This window comes from Solanum pennellii, chromosome 9, assembly GCF_001406875.1.
Source record: "Solanum pennellii chromosome 9, SPENNV200".
Lineage (NCBI taxonomy): Eukaryota > Viridiplantae > Streptophyta > Magnoliopsida > Solanales > Solanaceae > Solanum > Solanum pennellii.
In genome coordinates this window covers 83,462,983-83,479,727 of record NC_028645.1, presented here as the reverse complement: position 1 = coordinate 83,479,727, position 16,745 = coordinate 83,462,983, and the positions used below count along the sequence as shown (strand labels likewise).

At 33.5% G+C, this 16,745-nt stretch overlaps 1 protein-coding gene and 1 long non-coding RNA gene across 3 annotated transcripts; one reads left to right on the top strand and one right to left on the bottom strand.

The window, feature by feature from the left end:
- The first annotated feature begins 3,094 nt into the window (after positions 1-3,094).
- LOC107029268 (probable pre-mRNA-splicing factor ATP-dependent RNA helicase DEAH9) lies at positions 3,095-15,463 on the top strand. Of its 2 annotated transcripts, none has more exons than XM_015230649.2 (23): positions 3,095-3,252; positions 3,333-3,477; positions 4,380-4,454; positions 5,151-5,240; positions 5,539-5,618; positions 6,211-6,280; positions 6,395-6,480; positions 7,682-7,739; positions 7,946-8,041; positions 8,756-8,855; positions 9,007-9,053; positions 9,137-9,220; positions 9,321-9,374; positions 9,978-10,078; positions 10,640-10,730; positions 11,415-11,579; positions 12,570-12,659; positions 12,749-12,820; positions 13,584-13,682; positions 13,785-13,871; positions 14,179-14,232; positions 14,352-14,431; positions 15,060-15,463. In XM_015230649.2, exons 1-23 carry the CDS (start codon positions 3,152-3,154, stop codon positions 15,205-15,207), a joined length of 2,073 nt encoding a protein of 690 aa, XP_015086135.1. In that variant the 5' UTR covers positions 3,095-3,151; the 3' UTR covers positions 15,208-15,463. The 2 variants fall into 2 exon arrangements, with proteins under 2 accessions (XP_015086135.1, XP_015086134.1); XM_015230648.2 differs by having other exon boundaries at positions 7,673-7,739.
- On the bottom strand, positions 15,455-16,532 carry LOC114073997. Its single transcript, XR_003574527.1, has 2 exons — positions 16,374-16,532; positions 15,455-15,875 (listed from the first exon to the last, which is right to left on the bottom strand). It is a non-coding gene; the product is annotated as an uncharacterized LOC114073997 (long non-coding RNA).
- Positions 16,533-16,745: the final 213 nt, after the last annotated feature.

Here is a 16,745-nt window from a genome sequence, read left to right as displayed (position 1 = left end):
ATTGTTTGATGGCACGATTACATAATTAAGTGATCAGAAATATTGTTTATTCTGACTATATGTTAGGTTAAGATAATAATTGTCTTTTTTTTTCAGTTAAAAGTTATGAACTCATGAAATTTTGAGAGTAAAATTATTTCAGATAGTGAATATTTATCAATTACAAATTCTCTGTTTACTTAACTATCGTTTAAAATAAAACCTAACAACATTTACAAAACTAGTAGTTATTTAAAAGTTGGAATAGAATTTTATTTTTATCTTTCTAATGACTCACCCAAAATATACCAAAACCTAATGTAGTGATTAAAATCATGAGCTCTTTAGCTAGCTACATAACCAAAGAGGTTAATTAGTGTTTTTTTTTTCCTTTATATTTTTCCACGTGTCTGTAATAGAGTCTTGTTCAATTTGGACAGCGCATTATATTATCAATTTGAAGATAGTATTTATAATTAAAAAAATTTTATACTCAAAACTCAAATTTGATATCTAAATTACGGTGAATCAGTCTTACCGCTGCACCACAACTCATATGGCAGAGAAGGGTTAATTATAAATTATGGAAAACGCACAACCTTGTTTATGTGTTTGGTGTGGAGGTAAATGTTTATTGATTTTTTTTTCATGTTGGATTAATCAAATTTTTTGAAACATATTTTTCTAGAAAAATAAATTGCACGTAAAAAGAGAAACTTTTACGATTGATAATTATGTCATTTAAGTTAGATATTTTGTCACTCATCCTCTATTCAATACCTATATTAAGAGTAAAAGTAAATTTAATTTAAAATCAAACCCCTCCTCCAACTTTGAGATAGAGGTATTATTCCTCCTTTTTTTTAATTTCTAATCGACTTTTTAAATATCGATTCTATCTTTATACATTTTCAATTTCTATCTTCTTCTGTTTTTACTTCTTTAAAATGATTAACATTTTATTATTTATTCCATATAAAAAAAACTTCCTATAAAAAAATATATTTTTGTTCAAAGAAAGAAAAATGAGAAATATTAATTAAGTATTTGTCAAACTTTTCAATTTCATCTTCTAATTTATTTGGTTATATTATTAAACGTAATTCTTGTGATATTAAAAATCAAGTACCAATTTGTTCAATAAAATTAATATGATGCTTTTAAATTAAATTTGTTACACAATCTATCAAAATTATTCTAAAAGTATTAAAAATAAAATTAAAACTTCACTTGATTGAATATATAAAATTCTCAAGTTTGATGAGATATAGGTAGAGATGTGCAAAAATCGAATCAATTGATAAATCGAATCGGCGTGAATTTTGATTTATTGTTAGTGGGTTTATGGACTGGGTCGAAAATGGATCGAAGAATTGATTTAAGAGATGGTTATAAGAGGAATAGGCTTGCAATTAAAAGCTGGGCTCATGAATTGCAATCGTAGCCATTGTGAGAGTTTAGAATGTAGCCATATTGAGTTTATTTTAGAGAATTTGTCTAGATTTCAAATAAGACAAATTAATTAATGAGCCTCTTTAATCACAACGAAATAAAATAATTAACTTAATTATAAATTAATAAATTTAATCTCAAATTAATTAAATTGAAATTATAATTATAACTATAACTTAAACTAAAGTAAATTAATAACATATTTAAGTAAAATGTAAAATCTTTTGTGATGATATACAAAAACATATTTTTCATTTTAAAAAATTATAGAATTGACAAAAATTACATAAAAATAGCTTGAAAATATTTTAAATTTCATAAACCTAATTAATTCAAAATTTTAGCCATTGCTTTTAAAATAAACTGATTTAATAAAATATTATAAAAAAATAAAATCCCTTTTTCGAATATTTAGCCATCTGCTTTCTATTTGCTTTTAATTTTTTTTATATGTACCGATTAAATATAAAATCAAGATGCATATTAAATATTGATCACGATATAAATAGTTGAAGTGTTAGATTCAAGTATTTGACATTTCAAAATTTTATTGAATCTTTATTGCACGATTCGGATATAACCAAACTCGGACTCCATTACATTTGTACATTAGATTTCCTCAATTTTGTTGCTAATAAGGGTATGTTTACATATAAAATTAACCTTATAGTACTATAACAAATATTGATTAAATTAAGATATTTTTCTTAGAGAATGGGTAAACTCATACCTTCTTGCAAGCAACAATTTTTTTGTTTTGTATTTTATATTTACTTGAGGAATATATGCATATTTCATCTTAATAAATTTTTATTTGTATTGAATATTTCTATTAAGTTTGACCTTATAATTTAAAAATAACTAGAAAAAGTTATCGCAAATAATGCATATAGACATGTCTTTGAAAGATGTACAGAAAAATTTTGAGAAATTGATCAAAATATTCCTTAATATGAGTAATGTTTTATCTTGTTTCTTAATGTATTTTACTTTGTTGAAATAAATCTAACCGTTTGCTTTATTCTCATTTGTAGCTTTCTATCTTAGGAAGCAATTAGAAAAACTTCTGTTATTCCGACTTGAGTATTTTGAATTACAAAGTATTCATTCTAACTACTCTAGCTTTGTAACACTAGCTTCTAATATATCATTGTGTATTCAGGATTTGAATTTTATAGATTCAGATTCAATCTATTATCATTAAACGGTTAATTTATTGGGTTCATACCCCATTATTTATACTTCTTTATTTGATTTTTAACACATAATACAAAATCTTTGCTAAAAATTTCACTTTGTTGATCACCATAAACGTAACATTTTACTTCATACATCTTTTAATGATAACTTTCAAACGTATTAATTGATTTTTCTTCAGTCCATTTCCTTAGTTTATCAATCAAATGAAGATTTACATATCGATTATTATCTCATTATTTTTTCGAATTAAATAACTCTTTTCTTAAATTTTCTTTCCGAAATGAGAGAAGTCCACTAAATTGAAATGTTGTCGATACATTCTCATAAAAGATAATTACACATTTAACGTATCGAATAAAAATATATAGTATATATTTATTGTTTTTTTAAAAAAATGAACACATGGGCTTTTTGTTACACTTGGGCCCAAAACTAAATCTTTTTAGTAAAACCCAAACTCTTTCTTCATCTTCTTCAGTCTGAATAATTACAGTAGCAATCAAGCTTTAATACTACAAAAATGTCACAATTTTGGAAACCAGGAACTGAACGGCCCCGTCTTGTAGATGATGAAGAGGGTGGTGTTCTTCTCTATGCTACATCTTCCTCATCTTCCTCTGGGTAACCTTTTTTTTTTCTATAATTTTTTTAATATTTTTTTGTATATCTTGTTATTTATGTAGTATTTGTGTGATTTCAAGATTTGGGTATGGGAGTTTAGAGAAGCAAAGGCAGAGGTTGCCTGTGTATAAGTACAAAACTGCTATTCTTTACTCAGTGGAGACTCATGCTACTACCATTATTGTTGGAGAAACTGGAAGTGGAAAAACAACTCAAATTCCTCAGGTTGTTTTTCTCTATTTTCTGTGAAGTTCATGTTTTTGATTTAGTATGATGTGAAATGTCCTCCTTGGAATAATATTTGACAGTTTTGAACTTGTTGGGGTTGGCTATATGAATTCTCAGACCTCAGTATCTGTTGTGATTTAGTATTTTTTCATTCAACATAGTTAGACTATGAACTGTCTTCCATTAACCAGAACTGTGGTGGAGCCATGACTTCATTAAGGGAATTCAAAATATAAAGAAGAAAACTCACGAAGAAGCGATGAGAATTCAGCATATAATATATAACAGTATTAAGTATATGCAGTGTAGCTGTGTAGGTGTCAGTTGACACGCCTTGGACAAAGGTGACTCTGGCACAATTTAATAAGGGGATTAAAAAGATGCCTAAATGCATCTTCGTCACTGCAACTTCACTTATATCAAGGGGATTCTAAAACTTATATACATACAAAAAGATTTATGTTTTAACCTTTATACACAGTATAGTTTTCAGACGGACTTCCTTATTTGTGGTTTGGGGGGAGGGGGAGTTATGCAGCATGTGAGGTGGTATCAGTAATAATTTTGAGTTGCAAAGAGTGGAAGTATGTCTTATGTTTGTAGGAGCAAGAGATATATAGTGGGAGAAAATTGCTTAGCCTCATAATGGCAGTGAATTGTTTCTCCATAATTTGGTTTAAAATTCTTCAATAGTTTTGGCAACCAAACATCAGAAATATTTACAAAACAACCATTTTTTCTGCTAAACATATTACTGTCAAGTGGAACCATAGGTATTGTATCTTTGTTATTTGTCTAAAACATGTGAATGAACATATTGTTTTAGTTTGGTTAACAAAATAAACTCTTTTAGAAACTTGAAAAGTTTAATGGTATTTGATACATTTTAATGTGCGCAGTACCTGAAAGAAGCTGGTTGGGCTGAGGGAGGGCGAATGATTGCTTGTACCCAACCAAGGAGATTGGCAGTCCAGGTGTAGTATTCTGTTACCGAGCTCTATATGCTCTTTAATAAGTGAACTTTTGTGTCTTATATGTTTGTCTTGATATCTCATTCTAATCGAGAGTAGATGCAAGCCATATGGCTGCTTGTGAGGGACAAATATATTTGTACTTGTAACTCTATTTATGAGACTCTCCTGGACACTTGTATATACAATTAAAGTAGTTACTCTTCTGTTTTGGTTAAGAAAGTGAAAATCGCTACTATTGACATCCAGTTGGCCCAAACATATTGTTAGGGTAAATTATAATCCCACATTGATTGGTGGTTTGCTTGTATGGATTTGGGCAATCCTCCCCTCTTGAGTTAGCTTTTAGGGTTGAGTTAGGTCTAGATGTCATATCTTTACATGGTATCACTGTTAGGTTCATCCCCGTTTGGGCTCCAGGTCCATGCTTTAGTTGGGTTTGGTCGTGAAGAGTGTGTGTGTGTGTTAGACCCAAATTGTTTGAGTAATGTACTGGCGGTTTGCTTATGTGGATTTGGACAATCCTTTCCTCTTGAGCTAGCTTTTGGGGTTGAGTTAGACCCATGTGTCATATCTTTACACATGTGATATTGAGGATCAATGCAAACATCCTGCTCATAATCTTTTTGAACCATAATATCTTTTATGGTTCAGTTATTTTGAAACACATCTTTCAAGTCTCAATCTTTTACATTGTAGGCAGTTGCTACAAGAGTTGCTGAAGAAATGGATGTTAAACTTGGTGAGGAAGTTGGTTATACTATTCGATTTGAAGATATCACGAATGAGGTGGAGCTCTTTCTTTGTACTTGCCATTTTTTTTGGGATAATGGAAATAATCTTTTGCTTCATGATCAGTTTTTTAGAGTTCATACTTCATAAGTCCCTAAAAGAACAAATAAATCTTTTGACATCTGCTGGGATTGCATATTTCAAGGTGTTAGGTCCTGTAATGTTCTAGGAAAGAAATTATGTTTAGTTTGGCATTTATATGTGCCTATGTTAACCTAAAATAGCTTTTTCCTTTTTCTTTTTGGGATAAAATATGTTGACCTGGAACAGTAATGGTGGTGTTCTTTCACTACAGGAATTAACTAGGGTCAAATTTCTTACTGATGGGGTTTTGCTGAGGGAAATGATGGATGATCCTCTATTGAGCAAGTATAGGTACTGTTTATGCTTTTTATGCCTTGAAAGGGTTCGAGTGCCTCCTTTTCTATCTTCTTCATCATGTAGTGCTGCTTTAGTTCTATTACCTACACCCTCGTTCTTGACTTTTAAGTTTCATGGAGTCCAAGTGTCAATCATTTCAATGCTATTAGAATATTGTGTTTGGTAGATAAGACTGAAATAATAATCTAACTTTTTAAAAGTGGAGATTTATGTGTAGGCTAATCTAATAATCAATGTTTAAGCTTCACAATGCACATGATGGGCTGAGCTTCGAATTCCGCTAGCACTTGGCTGTTTAATTTGTTTCTTTTCTTTGTCAAACTCAACACTGAATTGTGAGTAGCATTTCTTTAGAAACCGAGCTTGTAAAATTGGGGAAGAAGTATAGAGTCACAGGGAAATATAAAGAAAAAAAATTCACTTATTTGTCCTGAATGCTGTCTTAACTTTGAATTAGGGTGATTTCTTTCCCAAAAACTCAGACGTGCTTATGAAAAATAATCCACTTTCTACTTCTAGCTGATACTGAAAATGTCTACTGGAAGGTGAAAATTGTGTACTCTGATTTGTCTTTATAATCATACAGTGTGATTATGGTAGATGAAGCTCATGAAAGGTCTCTCTCGACGGACATCTTATTGGGACTACTGAAAAAGGTTGATCAGGAAGTACTCTAGACTGGTTATACGTATTTTCTTATCGTTTGAGTGCACTAAGTTTAGTTCTTGTCTCTAAAAATGTTATTGTTCCTATGGCTTCTGCGAATTTAGATTCAAAGGCGTCGGCCTGAGCTGCGTATTATAATATCATCAGCTACGATTGAAGCAAAATCAATGGCTGCTTTCTTTAATACGAGGTTGGTTCTTCTTGTGACGAATGTTTACCGAAGCTTTATAATTCTATACTTAAAAGTTCAAAAAGGTTGATTCTCCTTTATGCTTTCTATTCATGCAATTTCTCAGTAGGTTATGCTTCTTTTTTTGAGTTGTATTCTCTAAATGGATATATCAAGTACTTTTCACCTTGTTGGAATAAGTGCCTTGTCTTATTTTGAATATGTAGTGGAAAATGTTACCTTTTCTTGCACCAGATGAACTCCCTTGAAAAACATTTGCGCGTGTGTAAACGAGTTGCTCTACCAACCGAGCTATAGCCCTTAGTCCAAAGTTTAGGAACAGGTCATATTTAAGTAAATTGTTCCCAGTGCACTTCCTTTTAGTATTAAATCATGAGTGCTGATGGCTTCTCCATGAGGTCCTTGTGGGCAGTTGAGGTATGTGATCTTTTCTATCCAAGGGGGTTAAAAGGGGTGAGGTATGCTCCTGGCATCTTGGAGTTGCTCGATGATGGATGGAGGAGTTTGAACTCATGCTATCAATTCTTTTCCTCAAGACTCAAGTTTTGGTTATAGCCTTTGTTGAATTGAGTAGAGAAGACAATCCTTAGAATAGAGATTGAGCTGATCGTATGCAAACTCTGGAAACATATTAAAACAAGGATTATTGTTTATTAGTTTTGATAAGTTGTTTATGAGAGCTAATTGATGAATATTCATTGGGGTTTTGGAAATGAATACTTTCTCTCAAGTGAGAACTAAAATAAAGTGAATACTTGTTTCACTTTTGCTTTGTCACTCACCTTTGGTTCCTGTCTCTTGAGTCTTTTGGCATTGGTTTGACACAATGATATAGTAGTCCTTGTGAAGCTTAAGATTAAGTGATCTCAACTTACTTCTCCCATTTGTGACCACTCTATGTGTGTAAATTTTGTTAACAGGACGATTAATGGTCATAGTAGTTGGTTCATTAGTGAATGATGCTTCCCGCCTCTGTCTGAGCAATGCTTAGTAGAATTTTATTAATGCTATTAAAAATGATGATAGAAACTCTACGGTAAGGATAGAAATGACTTTTGAAGAAGCGTTTGATTTGTTACTAGCTATAGAAAAATGTGAAGTACTTTTTTTTAGCAACTGTGGTGTCTGGGCTAGCTGGCATGCACCTCGACTAATTCCACTGTGTGCACTAACACTTCTACATGTGACCAAGAATTTGCAGAAGACGACGGGAGGAGGAGCAAGGACCAACAAAAGAACCTGCTATTCTGTCAGTTGAGGTATACGGATTTGTTCTTTGCATTCTGCTTTGTCTGCATAACCAGAACTCAATAAAGTTAATTAACTAGATTGCTTAGTTGAATTGCAGCATGTCTATAGAATCATTACAGACTGTGAACATCTAGGGTAGAGGATTTTGTTTATGATTTCTTTGGTTGATTTGCAAACCTTACTGAAATATCATCTTTTTACACTGATCTTCTAGGGTAGGGGATTTAATGTGGAGTTATTCTATGTTGATGATCCTGTTTCTGATTACGTTCAGTCTGCTGTTTCAACAGTGATGTCGATCCATGACCAGGTACAAACTAGAACATGAATTCTTTGAACTATTTGGCATCATGCTCAAATGTGAATAATGTCGAGTTTGGTTCTCATTGATGAAATCACTTCTGTACCCTTGATTCCCACTTGATGATAATGTGTGTACAACAGTCAGTTTTTGGCTAAGTTGCGCAGACTCTTCACTTTCGGTGCCGCACCCATGTCGGATTCTCCAAAACATACTACTTTTGGAGAATACGACACACCTGTTGACATTTTTAAGAGTCCAAACAACATATGTTTTTGGGCACCTTTGCTCTCAGCAGAGGCACGTCTCCTCTAAATAATTATGGTCCAGCTAACTTCTTTTCATTATCTTAATTGAGTTCTATGGCTACTCTGAAGGATATGTCAAATTAAAATTTTGAAGCATGTGGTAAATAAATTTCCAAAGACCCATTTAAGTTGAGGGGGTTGGCTTATTCAGACAATTCTTGGTGCAGAAACTCAACTGAGTGTTATGCCTTTTTTATGTTGTTATGTTTGTCTACAATGTGTTGCATGTGATCTCTTGTACTAGATGTCCTTGAATGAGACTATGATTGAAATCCGTAATGTCTCAATGCTGCCTCTAGTGTAGTAATTCATTTTTGATTTCCCCAGGATAACTTTCCCATGATTTCTTTCATCTTTGGTTCTTAATATACTATCATACAGCACTTGATTTATGGCTCTTCATTTATACTTGTAGGAGCGGATGGGAGATATCCTGGTGTTTCTCACCGGTCAAGATGATATTGATACTGCAATACAATTGCTCACTGAAGAAGCCCAAAGTAGTGGGAAGCAAGGTACTGAATAGTCCTCTTAGCCATTGCTAAGTGTAAATAGAATTGCTGACAAATATTAGAGAAGTGGTTGTAGATAAATACATTGCCTTGTATGAAATCAAAGAAAAGATAAGATAGATAACATACGTTTTTCAATTCACTTTTCTTGCAGGACTGGTTTCTGTGCCACTATACTCGGGACTTCCTCGAGCAGATCAGGTAGGGTACTGCACCATGCAGTTCTTAAGGTTAAGATTTTGTTGAACTTTCACCAAATGGTTCGGTTTCTTCCAATTGTACAGGACCTTGTGTTTTCCCCTACTCCCAGAGGAAAGAGAAAAGTGATATTTTCCACAAATATTGCTGAGACGTCATTGACTCTAGAAGTATAAATCTGAAACCTTGGGGTCAAAATCTTTGAGGCATACATGTTATTACGTTTGTCTTCATCATATTCCTGAGCTGATTTTTTTTTCTTGTTTTCAGGGTATTGTCTATGTTGTTGATAGCGGGTTCTCAAAACAACGTTTCTACAATCCGGTACTTTGTTTCTCTCTGTTTGACTTGACTCTTTTCCCATGCTTTTTTGTTCAGATTTTTGTGGTTGATGATGTTACTGTTATTCTGATAAATTTCTACACCATGTCGATTTCGGACCTCATTTTGTAGCAATTTTCTAAATCGTCATTCTGGTTTTGTGCACCAAGAATCAGTATTGCCATACCTTACATGCATTACCCGTTTCCAGATGTCATGACTCCTGACTGTGCCTTTTGTAGAAACATTGATAATAAGCTTGTGTTCTGTAAGCTTGAATTTCTTATCCTTGAGCTCCCTCGTTCTTCCTGTTGGTCACTTTGGTCCATGTAAACATGGATGTACAAAACATGGTTTAATGAGCAAAAGTGGAAAGTAATTTGAGTCTCTCACTATGAAGAATGTGCTCTATATGTTGGACTCTTGCTTCTTCTGATGAAAACTATCCGATACTTTTGTATTGAGCTTTCCTCAGTTCTGTTGATTCAGTTTCTGCCTTTCTGGTAATTAGTGCATAAAGATTGCAATGTAGAAATGCCAAAAGAAATGCAATGTATGCATGTTATGCCTGATATTTCTTTTTATTTTGGATCTGCTTTAAATCAGATTTCAGATATTGAGAACTTGGTAGTGGCACCAATATCAAAGGCATCTGCTCGACAAAGGGCTGGTAGAGCTGGAAGAGTTCGACCAGGAAAGTGTTTTAGGTAGGTGTCTCACCACATAGAAGCACCACAGAAGAATCCATATCATTATGTAATGATTGATTTTTTCCAAAGCTCAACACTCCCCAAGTCCAAAATTGTTGTATCATATCTTTGGTTTAGTTTGGCCCTAAAATACTGGCACAGAATATAATTTATATGTAAGGAGTCTTTTTTATGCTAGTCAGCAGGTGGATAAACTAAAAAGATCTATCATCTCACTTTTTTGCATGTGAAACAATTTACAGAAAAACTCCCAATTCAATGCGTTATTCTGCAAACTTTTCTTGACATTGCAAATTCAAACCATGTCATTTGATTCACAACATAGTAAGTACTTGTCTGTAACACATTTTATGTGAAGTTAATAAATTGACGCCCTACTGTTCCCCTCATAGACCTCAGTTGGTGAATAAGATCACCTTGTTTGTGTCGCTGATTCTATTTTTCTAATGACTGTTCAATTAGGAAGTACATGATTCTTAATTTGTCTCTGGTCCTGGGTGTTTATAATACCTTTCGTGTAATAAATGTAGTTGTTGACTCTTCTATTTTCCTGGTCAGGCTCTACACAGAAGATTACTTTTCCAATGAGATGTCTGTGGTGGGAATCCCCGAGATTCAAAGGTCAAACCTTGTTTCCTGTGTCATCCAGGTATGTCTTTCTTGAACCAAGAAGATGCCAGTGCCGTGCCTTTTCTTGCTATGACTTGATGTGCGTTGAGCTTTAAATATGACCTCCTTATCAGGAAGGCTAGCTAGATCATCTGCCTTGTAAAAATTTCATGCCTGATGTGTTATTTTCGTCATTTTTCTCAATCTTCCAACAAAAATGAAAGGTTGGAAAGAAATGAGACCAATATCAATAGAATTTCCCTAATGTGCATGAGGTAGTTCGAAAAAAAAAATCCCTAATGTGCATATGAGCTTTTGCTCGACAATATCAATTATTTTGTGTTTTTTCTTTCTTTTCTTCATTGCAAAGATCATCCTTTTGATTAATCTTCTCTTTCCATACTTTGATATAACTCAACATCTGATGTCCAAGAAACAAATAAAAATTATTGTTCATGAAAAATGAAATTTCCTTTTATGCTTTATTTTCCACAAGGCCACCAAAGTTTTGCTCATTCATGAAGCTTCTGTTACTTGATTGGGGGTTGGCTTATTCAGCCTCTATTTGTAAATAGAACATGTTGAAAGGACTGTTGTGTTGCCTTTTGTATGAGTTTCATCTCCTTTGTGGTGTCAAATTTTCAAATATGAGTCTCATCCTACTGTTCAGCCTGTCAAGAAATTTCTTGGATATTAGCTAATAACGTTCTTATCTATGTCCCAGTTGAAGGCTTTGGGCATTGATAACATTTTAGGTTTTGATTGGCCAGCATCTCCATCACCTGAATCGATGATCAGAGCACTTGAAATATTGTACTCACTTGGAGTACTAGATGACGACGCCAAACTTACTTCACCTACTGGATTTCAAGTTGCAGAGATTCCACTGGTATGTTTCTGACCAGCCATCTCATATGCTCTGTTAAATTTCCTCACTTTTTACTTCTTTGCTGTTCAGTGCAATCTTTTTTTGCCAGCTCCAGTAGTATGACTTGCAAGTTAGAGACTTCCCGTTGAATTTACAGTTCTGTTACCTTTATTATCACATTTCTCACCAAACACTACCCCTCTTCCCCATTCTCCAATAAAAGCATTAAAAAGGAAATACATCATACAAAAGTAATGAGCAAAGGAATATTTACACAATTATGAAAATAAATAACACCTAAGGGAGTGGCCTAGCGGTCGATATAGTGAGATGAAAACCAAGGGAGACCCTGTTCATATTCCAGCAGTGGAAAAGTGCTAGGTGATTTCTTCAACATCTGTCTTTAAGTCTTGGCGGGCATAGTTAACCAACACTTATGCTGGTATAAGCAAGCAGGTACCTGGTAAACCTAACACCACCCATTACAAAAAAGAAAAAGTAATAAAGAGTTCTGCAATTTAGGGGGAGAGAGACACACAATTCTTTTAGTCCCATTGGATACTCAATTTAGTTTGTAGAAGCCTTTGCTTTGGGGCTGATAGTTAGACATTTAGAGTACGGATATTTGTTGCCAGCTGTGGCGGTTGAGGCGACAAGCTTAAACTGCAACACTGAACTCTTTTTCCTTTGTTGTAGTCTATCGTTATCACTAGCAATTGGAAGATGCAGTCTTGACTTTATTCATTTTCTTCTGTAACATCTAATTGTTAATGAATGAAACCAGTTACCCCCAAGATAGCTTATGCTGTATACTATATATAGCTCTCTTATACTGATGCACTGTGTTGTTGAGTGCCATAGGTGTGAGATCAATAGGAAGTTGATTAACTAGATGCTTGATACTTTGTTGAATGTCTCTCGGTGCATTACAATAATGCAACGTGTCTCTCAATTCATGGATCTAGGAATTTTCTTATTCACGCAGTTTCTGAAACTTGTATTTTTGTGTAGGACCCATTAATATCCAAAATGATCTTAGCGTCTTGTGAGTTTGGATGTTCGGAGGAAATAATTACCATTGCTGCTGTACTCTCCATACAGGTAAATCCTCGCCTTCCAAACCCTAATTGATTTAACAATAAAACAAGACCTCTATATTTTGTCAGACCAATATATTGTTTATTTTGCAGTCTATTTGGATTCCTGTTAGAGGAGTACAGAAGCAGTTGGATGAAGCTAAATTGAGATTTGCAGCTGCCGAGGTTTTTGGTTTCTTCTGTTTCGCTTATTAATTTCACCTCTGTAATAACTTAGTTGCATTATACTTAGAGTACACAATGAAGAACACATTTGACAACTTGCATATGGGTCTCATAATAGATAATGGTAAAATTTAGAGCTCAAATAAATTACACTGTACAGAAGATGTTAATAATTTTCTTATCCACCTTTCTCCTGCTTCACTATCACCTTTAGTTTGTATTTTCCTCTTGTTGTAATAAATATAATTTTTGTTCTTCCCAGAGATTTATGCAAAGTAATCTATATAATTTGTGTCCATTGTCATTTGATTCATCCGACTGACTATTTTGTAGATTAACAAATGTTTACTCTAGTATTGAGTTACTTATTGGAGTGAGTACAGATTTATTTAAAGGATCCTTCAATTGTATGAAAGATCCCAAGGCTACGACTAAGTTCAAACTTCTGGAGGTGGCAAATATTTCTATTTAGAGAAGGATCACATTAATGGGTTGGACTAACAGAGGGTAAAGAAAGTGAGGGAAATGGAGTATTTCTCAGGATCTTGCACTTCCCTTTTTTTAATTGTCCATTAACTTGATTTATTGCATAAGCAGAAGTGTTCGATGAAGTCCAATAAAATAGCACATACAATTAGAAAGTTTGTGTACAGACAATACAGTCACTAATTGGAATTAAGATTGCTGCCTATTTATTTCTAGTTATTTACTTGTTTAGCCTTCTTCAAGTAAATTCTTGTGTAACTTCGATATACCTTTGCAGGGTGACCATGTCACATTCTTAAATGTGTATAAAGGATTCATTCAGTCTAATAAATCTTCGAAGTGGTGTCACAAGAATTTTATAAATTATCATGCCATGGTAAGTCCTAATCCAACTTCCACGATGTTCTACTTTTTACATTTTGCAGTGTTTCGTGAACGTGCCCTTAGGGCATCCTTGTTTTTTTTCCCCATTATGTAGAGAAAAGTAATTGAAGTTAGGGAACAGCTGAAAAGGATTACACAGAGGTTGGGCATAGGATTGAAATCTTGTGAAGGGGATATTCAGGTAACTTTATTTGCTGACTCAGTTGTTAATGTCAATAGCATTCAACAGACCGTGGAGCAGTTGCCCATGTTTTAAAACTGATTGTTCGCTTGTCATTGAGTTAATATTGTTGCATGAGTCATTCTTTCACGAAAAGCCGTCAAATTAGTGCTGCAACTGCCGCTAAGGGCTTCAATTAGAATTATTCGCAGGTCTAGAGATTGCAGCTTGGTCACTTTCTCAGTAGCAGCATATTTTGTAAATCTTTTTTGGGGCAATTCTTTCTTTTATGATGTAATAGGCGGAACTAAATTTAGTCATTTCACAGGCAGTAAAGAAGGCAATTACAGCAGGTTTTTTTGCCAATGCTGCCCGCTTAGAAGTGAGTATGAAGTTTGGTACACGTAGCTATTTTTGTCTTAAAACACACTCTTTCCGTTTCTGCTTCATTTTTCTGATATGAGCATATTTGATAACTTCTGTTGCTGATATTTGAAACAGCCATTCAGTCACAATGGGATGTACAAGACTCTCAGAACTTCTCAAGAAGTGTATATTCATCCTTCATCTGTGTTGTTCAGGTATTTATCTATTAATGTCTCTCTCAAACTATGATAGCTTGATTGGTTTGCTGATATTACGGAGACGTATGAATTACTTTCCCTAAGTAGTCATAAGATGAGGAAATTACGTTCATCTGTGTGATTTATTGCCATTTCAAAGGTATGAATATTTCTACAACTGGTTTCTATAGTCCCAATATCTTAAGTTATTAAGAATACTAGTCATTTCTGTTGCTCAAGTTCTCAAGTTGGAGAAATCCCATGTGGGCATCTGGCCCAACTTCAGTTGAGGCACAGGTTTAGAACTCCATGGAGTATGGCTGACGTGCACCTGACTCACGCATCACGGACTGTCCTTACCACTTAACCAACACCCTAAGAACTAGGAAGATCTATCATTCTCGAATCAAATCCATAATTAGGGAACGGTGACATTCCCTTTTCTTGCATCCTATTATAGCATGGCGTGGTCAGGAACTTTCTCGTTGCCATCTTTCCTCCTATATGTGTGCATGAAAGATGTGTGGTTTTGTAGCATCCATTTTTTACACATTTCCCTTGTTAGTCTCAAATAAATATAGGGAGTAGAAGTGTATTACATCACTTACATGTCTAGTTTATATAATGTGGTTCTCATATTCAACAGGGTCAACCCGAAGTTCATCGTGTACCATTCTCTCGTTTCAACAGATCGTCAGTACATGCGAAATGTCATCACTATCGATCCTTCTTGGCTAACGGAGGCTGCACCTCATTTTTACCAGAAGCAGCTGCATAGTTCTATTCCTCAATGATGCACAGTTTTCTTGGATGCTCCTTGGCAGCCTCATTCTGGTTTGAAAATTTTGTTGAGTCATTTGTATACCTTGTAAATTGGTTGTACTTTTCTCCCATAGGCTCGAGAGAGGTTAGTTGAGCACCTTTCGTTTGAAAATTATACTGTATATATACAGGTCTAATAGTACCTTTTTTTTTTGTCGTAGTGAAGGTAATTAAGATGATTCAAATTTTGAACCAAGCCCAACATGAATAGACAATTTGTTACATAAACACTATTTGATCATTAAATCAATTAAAAGTACATAAACATGACTTATTGCAAGTTGCAACAATTATAAAGACAAGACAAAAACAAAACAAAACACAAGTAATTTTACCACAGGAAAGTGAATAGGGACTCTATTCATAACTTCCCTTTATTTATCACACAAATACAACTGTATAAGTCTTAATTATATATAAACTTAAAGATGTATTTTCATATAGCGCGTGGTTAAAGAGGAGGTTGCGAATTTCTGATCTTAGCTTTAGACACAACAATAGCCACAAAGGCCATTGCAAGTTGAGCAATAGTTACAATATATAACTTGGCCAATTCTGAAAATCCTACCAAGATTCCTCAGCAAATGGTGCCCATGAAAAAACACTCCCTTTGCCTCATTAGTGGTATTTCCATGCATTACTGCATCAAAAAGTGTATGTAGAGCTTCATATTAGTCAGTTGTGGAATTAGAAGTTCATATAATATAAAGGGATACAAAAATAGTATCACAGGCATCCTGCTGTCCACTTTTATTTATCATGTTATGCTTTTCGAAAGTCAATTTGTTTTAAGTTGACTTAGATTATATTAATTTGATATTTTAAACAAAAAAGTTAGATATTTAAAAAACTATACAAAGAGTACTATAAATTATAATTTTTTGCATATCAGTATGATGAAAAAATACATTATAAAATGTTAGTCAAATTTTTTTATCGTTTGACTCTATAAAAGGAAACTATGACAAATAAAAGCAGGCGAAGAGAGTAGTATTTATACATATAACATAACAATTTTTTAACGTCCTTTACTACGATGTCTCCATGATATCAAGAGAACTCGATCATTTATATATAATAAAAAAACAAATAAAAATATTTTTTTATCATAATAAACTGATGGAGACAGTAAATTAACCTTGTGTAAGTGGAGCAGGGGCCTCAGAATTCATCTCCCTTGCAACAATTTGTGAGGATATTATTAGTAGAATAACCAAAGAAATATAAACAAAAATACTATTTTTAGAAACCATTTTGATTAGCAAATTAAACTATTTCAAGTTTTTTTTGTTTTTTTTTTCTGATGAGAAAAGACATGCATTTCTTCCCTATTTATAGAACTCAATAATACTTGCATGCAACAATCAGAAAAATAGAGAAAAATACTGAGGACTTACTTTGAATTCATCAAGAAAAACAAAAAGATTTCATAAAGAACTTTTTTCTTTTGGGGTCAAAAAGATAGAAAATAAAATATTATATTAGTTAATTATATGCATCATAAAGACTT